The 17,768-nt window shown below is 32.7% G+C and overlaps 2 protein-coding genes across 2 annotated transcripts; both read right to left on the reverse strand.

Moving 5' to 3' along the window:
* Positions 1 to 8,008: 8,008 nt before the first annotated feature.
* Positions 8,009 to 11,196, reverse strand: LOC126872274 (cysteine dioxygenase type 1). Its single transcript, XM_050632002.1, has 5 exons — positions 10,743 to 11,196; positions 8,792 to 8,933; positions 8,619 to 8,715; positions 8,360 to 8,529; positions 8,009 to 8,202 (listed from the first exon to the last, which is right to left on the reverse strand). The coding sequence occupies exons 1-5, from the start codon at positions 10,955 to 10,957 to the stop codon at positions 8,167 to 8,169; spliced, it is 660 nt and encodes a 219-aa protein (XP_050487959.1). The 5' UTR covers positions 10,958 to 11,196; the 3' UTR covers positions 8,009 to 8,166.
* A 142-nt stretch (positions 11,197 to 11,338) lies between these two features.
* Positions 11,339 to 16,563, reverse strand: LOC126872248 (titin-like). Its single transcript, XM_050631957.1, has 4 exons — positions 13,794 to 16,563; positions 13,127 to 13,693; positions 12,548 to 12,775; positions 11,339 to 12,401 (listed from the first exon to the last, which is right to left on the reverse strand). The coding sequence occupies exons 1-4, from the start codon at positions 16,550 to 16,552 to the stop codon at positions 12,254 to 12,256; spliced, it is 3,702 nt and encodes a 1,233-aa protein (XP_050487914.1). The 5' UTR covers positions 16,553 to 16,563; the 3' UTR covers positions 11,339 to 12,253.
* Between the last annotated feature and the right edge of the window lie 1,205 nt (positions 16,564 to 17,768).

The raw sequence follows: 17,768 nt of genomic DNA on the forward strand, positions 1-17,768 counted from the left end.
TTTATTATTGGATTATGAAAGACGTCAGTTGAAATTTCATTTTTTAATATTTTTTGTAGTAATACTACTACAATTTTTTTGTGCTTGCCTATTACATTGTTTGAATCAAGAGATTGAGATAAAATAGATAATTGTTTTTCGTAAAACAATTTTGAAGGATTTAATATAACGACATTTCGTTTTTTCTTATTAGATTAAAAATTTTCTATTTTTTCGTCAGAAAAATTAAAATGTAAAAAGAATTATAAATCGTGTCAAATATCAATTGTATGTAAACATCATTATTATTATTCTTTTTTATAGAATTTTTAATGAAGATCGAATACCTGCCTGTTGGGCAAAGTAGTATGAAATTGGCGAGATATCTACTACTATTTCTTTGAAATTGGTTCAGATGTGTGAGTAAAAGATTTAGTTATAAAATATTTCATTTAATTTGCGAAAAGATCTTTTATATATAGTACAAATAATGAATACAATATTGCATCCAGAATTTTATTTATTATACATCATTGGATAGTGTATATAATTTTTTATTAATTTTATCCATTATACTTTTTTAATAAATTAGAAAGATTATTGATTTTTATTAAATAAGTTAATATAATATACAAAATAAAGTTTTTCTAAGGTATATAAAATGTTATAAATAATAATTATTTATTGATTGTTAATAATTTGTTGTAATGATGATTTTCTATATTTTCATATCAATGTTTTATCATACACATATATATGTATGTATAACAAAAACAGAAATATTTGATAAAAAATGTGTCTTCTATGGATGTTTCCCTTGTTCTTCCTTTAATACTTATTTCTTTCAGGAAATTTTGTCTTTTGATCGTAATGCGGTCGTAGAGTCAGTGTTTGTACGCGAAATAAATACTTTCTTTTTCTGAGCACCGTGGCTCGTAATTTTTACTTGAATAATAGCGTAATAGTAGATTCAGTGTTTGTTCGCCGTTTAATATTTTATTCGTGTCGTAAATTTATAAAAAAAGTATATCCCTTGGTCGCGTCGCGAAATTAGTCAAGTCTGGCTGAGGAGAGGATCTCCTTCGGGTTTTACTCCGATGAAGAAGCTTGTAAGTATCTAAAAACAATATTACTTTCCCAATTATTTAATTAGTTTGCAGTTCACTAATATTTTCTTTTTTGTAATTTGTTTCAGGAAATAATTGAAAATGTTAATCAAGTACTGGCCGATGTCCATGAATGTATGGAACATGTAATTGTAAGTTTATTTCCTTTGTTGTAAATAAATAACATTATCTATTACTTTTCCATTCGATCCAATCCTATAAAAAATTAATTTTTTTATTACAGAAGAATTAACAGTGTTTAAAATGGCACAAATTAGGAGTATTCGGCACTATCAAGCATTGCAGTTCATACTAGGAATACATGTAAGTTTGTAAAAACAAATTTAATGAACTCATTGAAGGTTACTTTAGAAGGCTCTAGTTTCTACTGATTCCTTTTTATTTTTGCCGTAGTGTTTTCTTTACTGCTGGATCTGGTGATACATCTCAAATTTCAACTTCGACTAACTGAGGGGTACCGGCCGATAGTTATCAGTATATGGACAGTGTGGACACGGACACAGATATATTCAGCGGACGGTGAGTTTTGGTTCAAAGATTTCTTATTCGTTCGCGCGTGAGCATAGTGATCACGAGAATAAGATGTTCATCTCGTGTATCAATGTTTATTAAATATTTTTTGTATTGTGTTTATTTTTGTATTTGTATTTATTAGCTCAGGCTAGGAGGTCTTCTTGTTTCTTTTTTGCAAATCATTAGAACAGAAGTCGGATGATCCTCCGATTTCATGAAAAATATTTCCTTTTTCCGTTGAATATATTTTATGCTAATTGTGTCTTATAAAGATGAAATAAAATATAAAAATAGTGAATATATATGTAAAGATACATATATCTTTATAAAGAAATAAAAATATATATTTATATTGAAAATAAATAAAATTAAATAAAAATAAGTAAATTTTACATGTAAAATAATATAATGAGCAAGAAGACAATTCGCGATAGTTAGATTCTAATACCGAAGTAATAACTTAAAATGTTTTTAATATATTTCGAAACATTTACTTCGTGATAGGATCGACTTAGGGTGTTACATATAATGATAGATGTCCTACTGGACAAATTGTAAAATTTAAATAAATAAATAAAAAAAAATATAATGATATAAAGAACGAACATTATTAAATAAATAATACATGTTTCTTACATTTCTCTAGATTACATTTCAATGAATAAAGTTTTCATTAAATTTTTTAAATATTTTTCATTTTATTAAATTTTTGACATTATTTAATAGTAAATGTATAACAGAAAATTAGCTCGTTTGGATATTTTATAAATGGCTCTTTTAGCTTAGGATTTTCAGCATGCAATAAAGGTATGTGTTATTTATTGTGGCCGTGTTCATTTTTTTTACCTAAACTTATGAGCGGGCTCAGGTGCTCCTCTCATGGGTATAGATGATGGACACGGTTTTATTTGTAAGATTCACTTTTAGCAACTGACAATACTTAGCGTTTGTGTACGATGTAAGTTCCATATGTGTGAGTGTGGTTAAGTTGGAATGGAATTTGCGTCGGATGAGCGGATATGAATCGGATATGTATTAATAAAATAGAAAAAATTAATTATTTCATGGAAAGACATAAATACGAAATTTGAATTTGTATTTAAATTTAAAATCTGAAATTTGAGATCTGAAATGAAGAATACAAAATATCTTATTAAAGTATATTGTATACATAAATTAGAATGGATATTGTATGAACAAATATACATATAAATTTGTATGAATTGATACAAGTGGAAATGATACTACAAAGAGATACAGTTATTATATAATTTGTATAATTAACATACATGTAAATATACAGAGAGTATTTTATGAAATCTTTGAAACACATTAAGGAATATATGAAATAAGATAAGATACTTTATATATATGAATATGTATCACAATACTCGCTAAGGTTGTCAGTTGATTTCAGCATTGGTACGTAATTTAATGTATGAAAGATTGTATGCTACAAGCTCGGGTGACGGAGGCGTCCCGGGACGTATCTCCCTAGTGTAGGCATCTGCACCTGGGTGTTATGTGTGAGAATCGTGGAGTGAGTGTGTTGGTGTGTCTGTTTTGCCATTTTTTAAATATAGGTCCGGGTAGGTAGGTAGCATACTCTTCTGGTGTGAATGTGTGATGTAGATTATAAGTAGGTAGATCCAGGAAAAGCAGATAAAATAGTATTTCGTATTTGAGGGTATTAGATTGCGCGATATATCTGCACCTGGGACTTAAGTGGAATCGATTAATGTTTCATTAATTGATCCCAATATATTATTATGGTTCGTACCTAGATTTTAAGTACGTCCGCGGTTCTAGACCCGGACGAAAAATGAAGTATAACTAGTGAAATTGGTTCTATTTAGAGATTCATATTAAGTCTTCCATATTGTACACCGAACAGCACATTCTTTTAATGGTTGGTCGTGGTATAATATGCGCTACTTAATAACGCGTTTTTTTTATATTTTTTAAAAATCGGAATTAAGAATACTTAAATAGAACCCAGTGGGGTTAACGCAAGAAACTCGAAGAAAGAAGAGGCTGAAAGCCGAAGATTTTAAGGAATGGTTTTCCATCATTTGATGCAAAGTCATTCTTGAGTTTATTACTTGAACTTTAATTTATGATTGTTCTTTGGTTATTATCACTATGCTCGCGGTATCGAGATGATAACATACTTTTTTTAAATCATGATTTTGAAATTGAAGAAAATCATCATTGCAATATCTTGAAAAATGAATTTATGGTTATCCATGTTAATTATTTTTAAGTTACAATATTTTCATTAAGTATTATAAAGATATATACAAATATATATTATATTTTGCAATTTAATATTAAATAATTGTACTATTATATAAAAAAATTTTAATGACTTTCAAAACAGTATGAATATAAACAATTCTTTCTTAGAATTTAACTTATTTGTACTATATTCAGCATTCTAGTTGTACTGTGTAATATATAACAAGTATTTATCTAATATAACAAGGTATAAAGTGATTGACAAATATTATTTTAGTTTTTGTTAAAGATTTGTGTTCTTTATAATTTCTTTATCAAATTTTTCTATAATTCATATTTTGTTTGTTTCAGTTTTTCAGGTACATTTTTTACTAATATTTGATAAGGTTTTATAAATCATTTACGTTAACTTATATTTATATCGATATTTAACTCATTGATATTAAATTTTGTTTATATATAATTTTTCATATTTAATGTGTATAAAAATGCTTATCTGTTTCAGCTTTCAGTTACATCTTTTTACGTTTTTTTATATTATTACATCTCATTTATTTGTACTCATATTTATTTTAATGCTCATTCCAATAATATCATATATAAAATTAAGATTTTCCAATTTTCTGCTAAAAAAATTTGTTATTTCAGTGATTTTAAAGAGTATTTGAAATTTGTTCAAGCCTTTCTTTAGGATTATTGATAAGAATTTCCCTTGTCTATATTTTTCATGACTCTGTTTATTTGTTTCAGGTCACATATAAAAGTTTACAATTATATGATCACATGTGGGCAAAGTGTCTAAAGTACAATCTGTTATAAATATTTGTTTATTACATTTTGTTGATTTGTACTAATGTTTATATGATTATGTAATTATATAAATATACCATATCTTAATGTGTTGTCCAAAAAAATTTGTAGGGAATCTTTAATGTGAAAAAATGTGTTTAATTCTTTTTTTGCATGTTTTTAGAAAGTAGTTGAAATAGATTTTTAGATAGATTTGGGCAAGTTTTTAGATATTAATTTGGGCAGATTCTTAGATATTAATGTGTTGTATTGTAGATCTGTAGAAATTTGTGTTGGTGCATGATTATTTATATCTTTGTGTTGGTGGTTGATTATTTATATCTTCCTATTCTTTATACTTTTTAATTAGTCCTAAGAAAGGTTTTTAATGTGTGTGTATTAAGTGGCTTAATTTATATTTAACTGGTTCGGGATATGATTTTAAGGTATATGTACTTTATACAATTTTTCATTAGTTTTAAGAAGGATTTTATATGTTTACATATAAACCCATTACATTAAATGGGTTAATTTATATTTTTCTGTTTTATGATATGTCTTTTGTAAGAGTTTTAAATGTGTGTATATTATGTGTACTAATTATATTTTTCTGTTTCAAGATATGATTTTAAGGTATATCTACTTTACACAATTTTTTAAGAGTCTTAAGAAGGGTTATATATGTATATATGTCGGAGATGGAAGGACAGCGGGATTTCCCGTCCGGAATGTTGGGAAAAACCCCAATACCCTAGTTGTTTCGACCGTTCGCAGAGAGACGCGATCGCGAGATAGCACGTCAACGAGAGTTGTAAGTTCCCGTTACGATTAAGGTTAATCGACGCCGCGAAGTAGTCGTTCCCCTGTTTCGGTTAAGATAACAGAGGTGGTTAAATGAATATGACACAGTAGAGTAAGTTATATTTCACCGTTTATTCCAACAACTTATAACGAAGGCAGTTACGCTGGTGCGTATGTACGAGATGAGTGAATGACTGATCTACGGGTGTGTATACCCGGTTAAAGGATGTTGACCGTTCGAAGGATGTAAAATCAGTACAGTCTTGAGAGACGATGCTGTGTCGGAGGAAAGCTAAGGATGGATGTGTCTAGCGCACGGGACCATCGGATTTGTTGGTGACGATTTTAGTTAGGAGAGTGAGGGAATAGGCTTCGTTGTTAATTGGTTCAACGAAGGGTCTTAACCGCCCTCGAGAGAAAGTGGTTCGTGGGAGGAAAGTTGCATCATACGTGAGAAAAACCAACTTTCTCTTGTCAAGTCGTGGTAGACAATGGTCATTGGAAATGCTTCGGAAACAGACGTTTGTTCGGTTTGAAGGACCTCGACTAGGAAATTCCTGAGATTTATGGAAGGTACTTGAGGCTATTGAGGGTACGCAGTGAGTATCCGAAGACATCTCGTTGCCATCTTGCCCGCCTCCCAGATCACCAATTCGGCTTCCGAAAACAACATTTAACAGCAGAGCAAATCCACCGCATAACTCATACGATCAGCCAAACACTCGAAAAGAAAAAATATTGCTCAGCGGTTTTCCTAGACATCCAACAGGCATTCGACAAAGTATGGCATGAAGGGTTACTATACAAGCTTAAAAAGATCCTACCTCACCCCTACTACTCCATCCTAAAATCCTACCTAACCAATAGACAATTCATGGTTAAATGCCTAGACGCCACTTCCGCAACATTCCCAATAGAATCCGGCATACCCCAAGGTAGTGTCCTCGGACCCCTACTGTACTCCATCTACACTGCTGACCTACCTATGTCAAACGATATAACAATAGCGACATTTGCAGACGACACAGCGCTATTAGCTACCCACGCAGACCCGGTAATAGCCTCATCCAGCGAAGTCTCGACTCCATGGAAAAGTGGTTTCACAAATGGGGCTTCAAAATCAACGAAAAGAAATCCTCACATGTAACCTTTACGCTTCGAAAACAAACCTGCCCCCAGGTCACCATCAACAGTGCAACAGTTCCTAGCAGGGACTCAGTCCGATACCTGGGCATGACCCTGGACAGGAGACTAACGTGGAAGAAACACATCTCAGATAAAACGAAGCAACTAAAGGACAAACTAAAAGAACTCTATTGGCTCACGGGCCGACGCTCCAAACTAAACATACAGATAAAATTATCCTCTACAAGACCGTAATAAAACCTGTCTGGACCTACGGAATCCAACTATGGGGAACAGCAAGTAACTCCAACATCGAAATACTACTACGCTTCCAATCGAAAACGCTAAGATCCTTAATAGACGCACCTTGGTATGTTACCAACGAAACCATCCATCGCGACCTCAAGATACCCACAGTCAAAGAGGAAATAGCAAAATACAGCGACAGATATAGCAAAAGAGTCAACAAACACCGAAACCTAATCTTATCACTGGACTACTTGACACGACGGACCAGATTCGCAGGTTGAAGAGGCACTACCCGCTAGACCTAAACGCTAGATTCATTTAGTTATCCAAATTAAGCATATGCACTTACTTATAATACTTATAAATTATACCTATCTATAATAAGTATTAACTTATTGTAAATAAACAGCCATGTCACTGCGTCACGCCAGAAAAATAACTGAAAATTCTCAACGCGAGAATTGATTGTAATTTCAACAAATAAATAAAAAAAAAAAAAAAATCTTACTCGAAGAATAGGGTCTGCGTGTGGCGAGCTACGGGACAGAGACCGTTGGAATGTTTACTGTCAAGTGTTATAACTATTTCCTTTTCAAGGAGAGCTATAGAATTATTCCATGCCTTTGTTAGACAAAGCGTTCATCCCGTGATCGCGGCTACGTTCGGCGACTGGCTGTCGCCTCGAGCCCAAGCTCATTATCACAACTCTCGAACAATTACAATCGGATTGAATAATTACAATTGTTTAATTACAGCTATAGTAGACTCTAGGTTACAATGTTGCGGGATTAACCCAAATTCCAAAGACTCCGGTGTTCTTTCATCTCCGACATATATGTGCATATTATGTGGGTTAATTTATATTTATCTATTTCAGGATATATCTTTATGGTATTACTTTTAGTTTCGTGTTCGGTTAAAATAGAAAAAAATTCATTTATATCACGTCTGTAAAATGGACTTAGTAAGTATGTACGTCATGCAGATGTAGATTGAATGAAAATAATAAGATTGAATGAAATTTGAATAAAAGGAAGGGAGGATGGGTGCCGTGGATCGGGTGGGTCTCCAAACGCAGCAATCTCCACGTGGTGAGATCTGGGCAATCAGTATTATTTAAGGGATAGTTATTATGTCTCAAATAATGTAAATCTAATTGGCTGCTTTCGTGTTATCAAAATTTATCATATCTTGCACCTTTTTTTTATTCTTTTAATTAAAATATCAGGAACATTCTGATCATTTGGTATAGTATTTAAAAAAGCATATACTATCTCTTTATTTTGTTTAAGTTAGAATAATTATTCAAATGATTATCGCTGGTATGAATTTCACTTATGATATATTAATTATCTTCAGGGCACCTAGCATCTTGGATTTCCTGCAAATTTAGAGAATTAAAATCAAGTTTGAATCAGAAAGAACTCAAATCAGTTGCAACTTAATCCTGACTTGGTATTGATAATATTGACAGAAAGAAGGATGATTAAAAATGAAGAACTGATTAAAGAAAGAAGAAAAATAGATGACAATCTTACACGGTTTCGCTTATCTCCGTATTCCGACCAAAATGTAACTTTACACGAGCTTTTTTGTCCAGTTTGTTTATTGAAAACGGAACAGGAAGAGAACGGTGGTGAATACAAGTGTAAAGAAATAGCAGGATTCACGGTACTCGGATTTTCAACTCGATGAAGTCCTAAAGAATCTGTAACAAATTGTATATACATAAAATCAAAATAAAATCTCAACAATATTATATAACGATAGATAATTTAGTATATTTAGAAATTATACCATTGATATAACATATCTGATTAAGACCGAGAGTATTTTTTTCCAATTCTTGTAATTCTTCTGGTTTCTCACGCTGTGTAGGCCACGCGTACCGTGTCTATAAAATCATAAACATAATAAAAAATTGTTTGCTATATATATATATGAAAAAAATAGAATATTTCATTCTATACCTCAAAGAGTTCACCTTGGAGAATTTTCATTACGCAATGTGCATTCGCATGATCATGTATTGCTGAACCATGACCTTCTCCCCAACATAGAATCATTAGATTGAACCTTCCATTTCCTTCATCGACTAAATTTCTTGTATACCTAAGCAAAATGATTCATCTGGATTTTCCTTTAAGGACTTATATGATTAAACTAGATAAGCACCGGTGAATCACGTTAAATTAGAGGACAATAAATTAATCTGATTGGAAATGCACTCGGTATAGGCATTGTTTCTAAGTATATGAGAATGTTTTGTCGTTCGTTACTTTCGATCCGATAAGTGTCGCGTGTCAAAGAACCGATGTTCTGAATCAAGTGTAATGTTTAAGAGAAGGGGGCATACGTGGAAAGTGTGTGTAACCAGCCGTTCACCATACTATACTACGAACACTACTGATTTATGTGCAATACACATGAACATTGAAGTGTTCCGCATACTTACGTTTCGGTTGCAATGATGTCAAATCTTTTTGGTCATATTTCTTTGTGTATTATATTTTTAAATAACATGGTAGAAGATAATGTTTCCATATCTATTTACGAAACGCAAATAGGACATGTACTAGGTCGGCATAAAGTGAATCGAACGAAGTACTAGAAGTCAACAAAATGTTTCGATGAATATTTTCGATGTAATTTTTATGCGATTAGTAATCGTCTTTTTTCCGTTCAATATAGTACGTTCTACTCTGTAAAGAGGTTGTGCCTGAACTATAGTTTCCATACTTTCGCGTGTTATGTGGAAACCTGCTATGGTAGCAATTCCGTGTAATAATTCCATTTATACATATATATATATCTTGTAACGTGATCATTATTATTATCTTTATAATTGGTGAAGTAATATTTATTGAAAATTTATGTTATCTTGTAGGCGGACAGAATAGAAAGTTCAGACTAATTCATTTGTTTTCTCAATCTAAACATAGATTTGTGTTTTTAATTTTGAAAAAAATTATACAAATTATACTTTCAAACTGCTTTAATCATGATCTAAACACTTGGTTGTAGTTTCTCTCGATTATGTACTAATTAATGCAAAATATAATTAGCATGCGAATAGAAGATCAGGTTGTACTTACTAATTGATCTGTCATTCTTCGTGAATGCAAAGGATAGCTTTAATAGATTTTGATAGATGTTATTTATAATTTTTTAATTACGTAAACAAAATTATCGGCTCATATGAAAACGCTATTTGTAATAATATCATCGTCCAGCTATCTGGAATAATTCTGGCATGTACTCTTTTTTTGTTTTAATATTGATAGCTTTCTAATGCACACATTATGCCACTTATTGCATTTATTGTAGCATTGTAGTGCGAAGTGCGATCGTTGTAAAGTCTCGTAATATATGTTTTTGCAGATAAGAATAATGACGTTTTCAGTAAACTTTTAAATTTGTCTTGCTTCTATCAGAAATCCGACCATGTTCCCTTCTTATTTTTCTTAAGGTCAGTTACTTCATGCTCGCATGTCAACTTGTACAGATAATACTCAAAGTACAAGGTTATTAAATTCATTACTTAAGATTGAATGAAACAAAATATTTAAGAGACGACCAGGGTCGGAGAAACAGTAACAGACGATAACCTATCGTAAATTTCATGTTAATTTTATTTTATGTTCGAGATGTAGTTGTGCCGTGTTCTGTCGACTGATAAAATATTTACTGGGGAATTCGATCTTTCGCGAACGTAAGACGCGTAGAAACGAAATAGAATGAGAATCAGGTGACCACCCTCGTTATAGTCATTGATATTTTAATCCAATTAATATGCTGTAACTTCATACCGTACTGCATCTTTGAAGCATTGAAATATGTAAATCTTTATATTAAAATTCCTTATTTTTCCTTTAGATTATTTTAATAGCTTTTAGTATAATTTTCAAGCTGTCAGTTTACCTGTATCTGTCAAATTTTGCATATTTTTTCCATTCTGCGGGGTTGCTTCTGTACGAGGCCATTAGATATTGAACCCTGTCTATATTCACGTAGTCAGTTTCGAAAGCTTCGTGTAAACCATCTATGAGTTCCCGAAGAGTTAAAGAATTCTTCTCGTTTAGTAGTTTATCACGAGAAACACAGGGTGATCCAGGATTTTCACTGTACACTTGCATTTTCTTTCCAATTTGTCACCTTTCTTCTTTTTTACCGGTGTTCGATAAGAATTGACAAAAAAATATAATAGAAATAAATGACGCGAAATGAAGGAACAATGAGCGTTAGGATACTCGAATTTGACTCTTGAAGCAAAAGAGAGCTATTTGAAAGCGAAAGCAAACGAGGAACACGATTAAGGAAGAACACGTTGCCCGTCTACGGCTCGTACTGATCTAGTAAAACGGAGGAGACAGCGTCTTGTATGAAGCCTAAGATACCCCCTACTCCCGACAACTCTAGCAGTCTGAAATATTTTGTACACAGTTGTGAGGTAAATAACACTTCCGAAGTCTTGTTTGTTTTTGTTTCTTCAATTAAAGCGGAGAAACAAAACAATGTACTGTTGTGAACATTTTTAGCTGTATTATATTTTACGATTAACATTGTATACAATTTTTTTTTTGTAGAAAGATGCAAGATTAGAAAGGAAGCTTAATCGATTCAAATTTATTTTATATTTAAATTACATCACGAATATTTAATACGTTCATTCATTTTTGCCTTAACGCGTCTGTGACATACGCAAATATTTATTAATATTTAATATCTCTGATTTTAATTTTTATTTTACATATGTTACATAAAAAGGCAACTATGTTGTTATATCGTTATATCCGTTAAAATTTACAAAATGAAATATTCGTTCCGTTAATATGTGAACTATTGCTGCGTAATCAGAGCGTTTTGCAATATGTCAAATGTTCTTTCGTAACTAAAACAGAGTTACCTTGTTTTTTTTTATGATTATGGATATATATATATATATATATACACATAAGAGGGAATGATTTAGTAAAATGCAACAAACTGAATCATATTTTAGTGTAAACATACTTGAAATTTTACAGTTAAATCCTCGACACTATTATATACTTTGATCAATTTTGAAAAAGAAAAAAAAAGGAAATGACGCTAGAAAATTTTCATAAAAATTCTGTAGAAAGAGAAGTGGCAGGAAGATACGTTCGATTATCAGCTAAATAAAAATGCTGTCTTTGATTGTGAAAAATGAAAAATTGCGAATGCAGTAGAATCGTTTGAACCGTTGTTCGTAGAACGCTCTTAACAATGTAATTCAAATAAATTTTGTTATGTATAAAGATATTATCGAAGATTATGAAGAAGGGGTTTATTTTCGAAAATTTCGAAAAATGTAAATCGTTTGTTGGCTTTTGTTTAAAAATCCTGAGTGGTAGTTTGCTCCAATTGACTTTGTATTCCAAATTGTAAGTCAAGTAACGACAGGTGTCACATTAGTGCACGCAAATTGTCTTTTCGTCATTGTTCTTCGGTTTCGTAGATGTTTTTCCATACGATGTGCTTTCCTTCTCTTTCGTACGGCAAGGTGAATCAGTGCACCTGCATGGCCTCGACTTGTTGCGCTCTCTGGCCGCAATGCAGCTGTAGTAAAGAATGTAATAAAAAATCAACAACTGGAAGTACCAGATCTACGTTCGGGGCAATTAGCGAAAGAAGTTGTTTCCATTAACGTGAAATTTCCACACTTCTTCCGTTTTCCTCTTTTCTTTCTTTCTATCGATACTTACATGCACGGTGAATTTTTACAATAATAACATTTCGCTTTCAGCTTTTTCTGACTGGATTTAGATCTCTTGCATCTACAGGGTGTTGCTTTGCAAACACAACAAAGGGCTACTAATACTTTTTTCTGTTTGTCGCTCTTTGCGTGATTAGACTCATATTTGCAATTATTCAATGATTTATTTTTCGCTTTTTCCATACATACGGCGATAATCTTCCGTCGTGTTTTAGGGCTGCAACGAATAGTTTCTTAATATGATATTTTCGGAATGTCTTTCTTATTTTAACCCTTTGTCAGGGTAATAAAATGAGGAAGAATTGGAAATGTACGATTTAGGAAATAATTGTATTTTCTTTTCAAGATCTCAGAATCAAGTAGAAAAATAATTTTGACGCGGCGGTCATTGACGATATATTAAATTTAAAAATTGTCCTTTTGCCCGTGTGATTTTCATTTATAATGTACTTATAGTACGCATTATTAAAATAATATTGTAAATTATGAGTCATCTAATGATTGCCTGACCGAATTTCTTGTGATTTACACTATTAATGGGTTAATCAAAGTAGTAAAAACATCCTACCTGATACAATACTTTATCTTCCTATCTTCTCTTCTCTCATTCCTCTCTATATTAACATTACAACAGCAAGGAACTTTTTGACATCGCGCACAACACGTAGATTCGATTATTTTTTGCTGCAATTCATCCATCACGTCAGAAAAAACGCTCAATCGTTGATAAGGAAGGTCATCGGAGTTATGCTGCTTAAGTTTCTCGCAGCAACAGCATTCATTGATGGAATCGGTTTTAAGATCGGTTAAATTCCTAGAAAAGTAACGTCGTACTTCTTCTCTAGGCTTCCACGCAGTGACGTACATAGTGCGATCGTTATTAGACTCGGTCAGGACCGGTCTTCCATCGCAAATTGTTTTCTGCTCCTTACACGTGCACATATCTATGGGCAGTTCACAGTACGAACATTTTCGTGCTATCGCCATACACGTGCATTTGTCGCGAGGTTTATCGCAATAAAGACAAAACATCGATTTCATGTACCCACTACTGCTCTTCCGTTCGTAAATTAATTTACAATTGCATTTATTTTGAGGTTTGTAACAGTTTACGCAGTTTACCATCAATCTACAACTGTTTAATTGTAATTAAGTTTAATTGTCGATGAGATACTGACCGAGGTGAATAGATTCCGGATGTTCTTGCAAATTCATATTTTTGTTAATATATTTACCTGCATTCGTTCCGTGATCTACAAAAATTGTTGCAAGGAATTATTCTTCTACAACTACACTCCTCCCAGGTTTTTTTATCGCGGTATGGAATCGCACGATTACTTTCTTGAGAAATAGTATGATAACACGATCTTTCCTTTTTTAAGCAACTTTTAGGATAATTCACAGGTTCGTTATTGTATTGACGCATCGGTAAATAATAACAATTGCATGTGTTTTTTTCGGTTGCAATATAATCGGTAACACCCGTATGCTTTGTGTAACTTGGGTTTGTGTTTGTACATATCATACGAGAGTCGAATTTGTCAGGTTGCGTAGATACCGCGATAGATTCTTTTTCAGAATGCACAATAACATTCATTTTTTCACCTGACTTGTCTTCTTGAGTTTTAGTAATCTGCGGTTCAAGTCCTTTTTCTTCTTCAACGTCGATTCCCTTCTCAAGCTGTGGCTTCGTCAACGATTCATGAATTTCGCGATTTTTAGGCACATTTTGAGTTTCAGATATTTTTTTATCGTTTTTAGGATTTCCTTGGTTTCCTAATTCAATACCGACATTTTGAATTGGCGAAACAGGCGGATTTTTGCTATTAGTAACAATTAATAAATTTGATTTATTTGGACTTTTTTTGCTGACATTAGAATTTATTTTATGTTCTGTATTATTTTTTATTTCTCCTTTGGTGGATTGCGAAGGATTAGAAACAGGATTGCTTTTATTGTTCTTTTTATTTTCTTCGTATACAGGCGGTTTCCTTGAATTAGCTATATTCGGATTTTTATTGTTATTTCTATTTTCCTCGTTTACAGATTGCTTTTTTGAATTATCTGCACTCGATTCAGGTTTATCATTTTTCTTCGGTATAAGTATTTTCTTCAGCATAGGTATTTTCATCGGTATAGGTATTTTTGTCGGTATAGGTATTTTTGTTGGTATAGGTATTTTTGTCGGTATAGGTATTTTTGTCGGTATAGGTATTTTTTTCGGTATATATGTGAACAATTTAGAGGGAATAGATTTTTCCTCCCCTTTTGTATCGTTTTTAGATTTCTCTGGAAATTCGCTAGTTTCTGTTTCAGGAATTTTAACAGTTTTATCGATAATAACATCAGGCGATGCAGGTTCTACAAATTCTTCAGGCTTTGGTTCTGGATGTTCTGTTCTACCTGTAATCATTTTTAAGCCTTTGAAAAGAAGCGATGGTCCCAATATTTGTTGGATGATTTTCGTGTCTTTACTTTCGCTGTCGCCTTCTTTCTCTAACTCTCTCTCCTCTGCTCTTTTCGTATTTTTAATTTTGCTGTCGTCTTCTTTCTTTAACTCTCTCTCCTCTGCTTTTTTCTTATCTTTAATTTTGCTGTCGTCTTCTTTCTTTAACTCTCTCTCTTCTGTTCTTTTCGTATCTTTAATTTTGCTGTCGTCTTCTTTCTTTAACTCTCTCTCCTCTGCTTTTTTCGTATCTTCAATTTTTCTATCGTCTTCTTTCTTTAATTCCCTCCCCTCTGCTTTTTTCATATCTTTAATTTTTCTGTCATCTTCTTTCTTTAATCCTCTCTCCTCTGGTTTTTTCGTATCTATAATTTTGTTATCGTCTTCTTTCTTTAACTCCCTCTCTTCCGATGTCTTCGTATCTTTAATTTTGCTGTCGTCTTTTTCTTCTAATGTTCTCTTTTCAGCTTTTCTCATATCTTTAGCTTTGCCTTTGCCTTTCTCTTCTAACGTTTCGTCTTCCAACTTTTTTTCCGCTGATTCCTCTTTCAATATTTCTTCATCTTTTTTCTGAGACAACTTTCGTTTCTCTTCAATTGCTGGTTGCTTTGGTTCAATTTTGCTATATTCCTTACGCAACTTGTATTTTTTGGAAATAGTCGGCGGTACATGGGTTTCTGGTTTTGAATCAACCGTACCTTTCGTCGATTGTTCCAAAATATCTGTTTTCATAATAGGAATTGGCAAAATATCAATAATTCCTACAGGTTTCGGTTGTATAGGTTGTTTCAACAACTGTTTAAGTACAATTACTTCAGGTCTTATCGTTCTTGATGGGACAAACTTTGGCATGTCGGGTGGAGTTTCTTCCGATTCCTTGCTTTTTTCTGGTTCAGTAGGTAACTTTTCTTCCTCGGGCAACTCTTTCGTATCCTTTTCTTTTTCCATGACCTCCACATCTTCAGCAGGCTCTTCCTTTAATTTGTCTATACGTTCCTGTAAATCCACAGAATATTTTGGGCATGGTACAAACGTCGTCGTTTCTTTTAAATCTTCTGAAGGTTTATGACAAATAGTTGTTGTTTCTTTCTCTTTTACAGTCGGCTTTTCAAACTTTTCGATAGTCTTCACATCGACGCATACGTCTTCTTCTTCCTCTCTTATACAATTACAAGTCATCCATGATTCTTTGTTTACTGTCTTAGAGTAAGGTCTTCTGCTCTTACAACTGCATCGCAGATTAGACCTATCAATTAGTCCTTGATCTCTTTTACGATATTTACATATACTTTCACGAGTTTTTATAGGCAATGTACAATGTTCGCTATCGTTAATACGATAATTTAAATTAGGCTCTACTGACCAAGCGTCGGATGAAACACATACATCTGTATTTCGACTGCTGCAAATCGATTTCGATGACCATCCGTCGCTCTCCGAGTCTGTCAAAGTCTTCGTTGTATAAATCGCGGAGCAAGGTTTCTCTATTTTGTCGCATATAACAAATTTCGATTTTTCAAACGACAAGTCTGACTTATCAATTGTCATGAGAGTATCGCTATTGTCGATGTCCTTGCATCCACATTCGGTCAAAATAGAGTCAGTGCTTACACGGACATCTTTGTCAAGGTTGTCATAGACGTCGATAAAATTACAGCTTTCTACTTTTAGCGTGTTTTTGGAGTCTCCGTATGGACCTGAACTATAGGTAGTGCTGTCATCGTTACTTTCTTCACTTTTTACAAGAAGATCTATCGAATCCTGTTCTTGAAATTTTCTGCGCTTGTTCCGAATTGAAGTGACAAGTTTGCTCGACGAAACTTTTGACTGTTCCGTCGTCGTTTCTGAACATGATTCCGTGCATGATTGAGATTTGTCTTGTTTACTAGTTGCCTAACAAATAAAATAGTAAGTGGACAATTTTTTTTAAATGAAATGCTATAGACGAATAAAAAGTAGAATTACTTGGATATTTTCGCTGGCTTCCGAACAGATATAAATGTTCACGTTTCCAGTCATCCTACGATTATCAGTTTTTACATTGTTTAATGATCTTGAGTGCTTCTTTTTCTTTACTTCTTCGAACGAATTATCTTTTTTACTCTGACGTTTTCCTTTTTCCTCGTGTAATTTTCTAATATTCGTGCGTGCACTATTATATTTTTCTCGAAGACGATTCGATTTTAAACGATTATCGAACTGCTCGTTATTTTTACGTAATCGTTCTATCGTTGAACTATTCCGAGTGGTACGTGGTCGATGCTCGTGCTTCATTTTTACTAAAATTCCTTCCTTATCTACGTAGCAAACTTTATCAAAGTTAGCTTCTTCTTTTGGCTTCTTATCGACATCTTTTTCTTCTTTCTGTTTTTTAAAACGCAAAACACATAATACATTAAAATAATTATTTCCTTCATTTTGTTTGCGCGTACACTGACAATAAAAATGTGGTAGAAAATTGAAGTATCCTGGATACTTGCATCTTAAATACCATTTTACATTGCTTCACGATATTCTGCATCGCTTCTTTGATCGAGCTATTGATTATTTCTGTTAATTTCGTAGGAGAGATCTTGTCTTCTCTATCATGCTTCGTGCGTGTTTCTGAAAAATTGTCACAAGTTTCAGAACAAATGCAATCTCTGTTCGAATCCAAATCTACTTCTCTATATTTGTCTACTTTCTGAAATTTTTCTTTCGTGCAAGTCATCGAGTCGCAAATTCCATTTGCACCTAAATCTACATTTTCAGATTTTTCTTTCGT

The sequence above is a fragment of the Bombus huntii genome, chromosome 13 (genome assembly GCF_024542735.1).
Source record: "Bombus huntii isolate Logan2020A chromosome 13, iyBomHunt1.1, whole genome shotgun sequence".
Classification (NCBI taxonomy): domain Eukaryota; kingdom Metazoa; phylum Arthropoda; class Insecta; order Hymenoptera; family Apidae; genus Bombus; species Bombus huntii.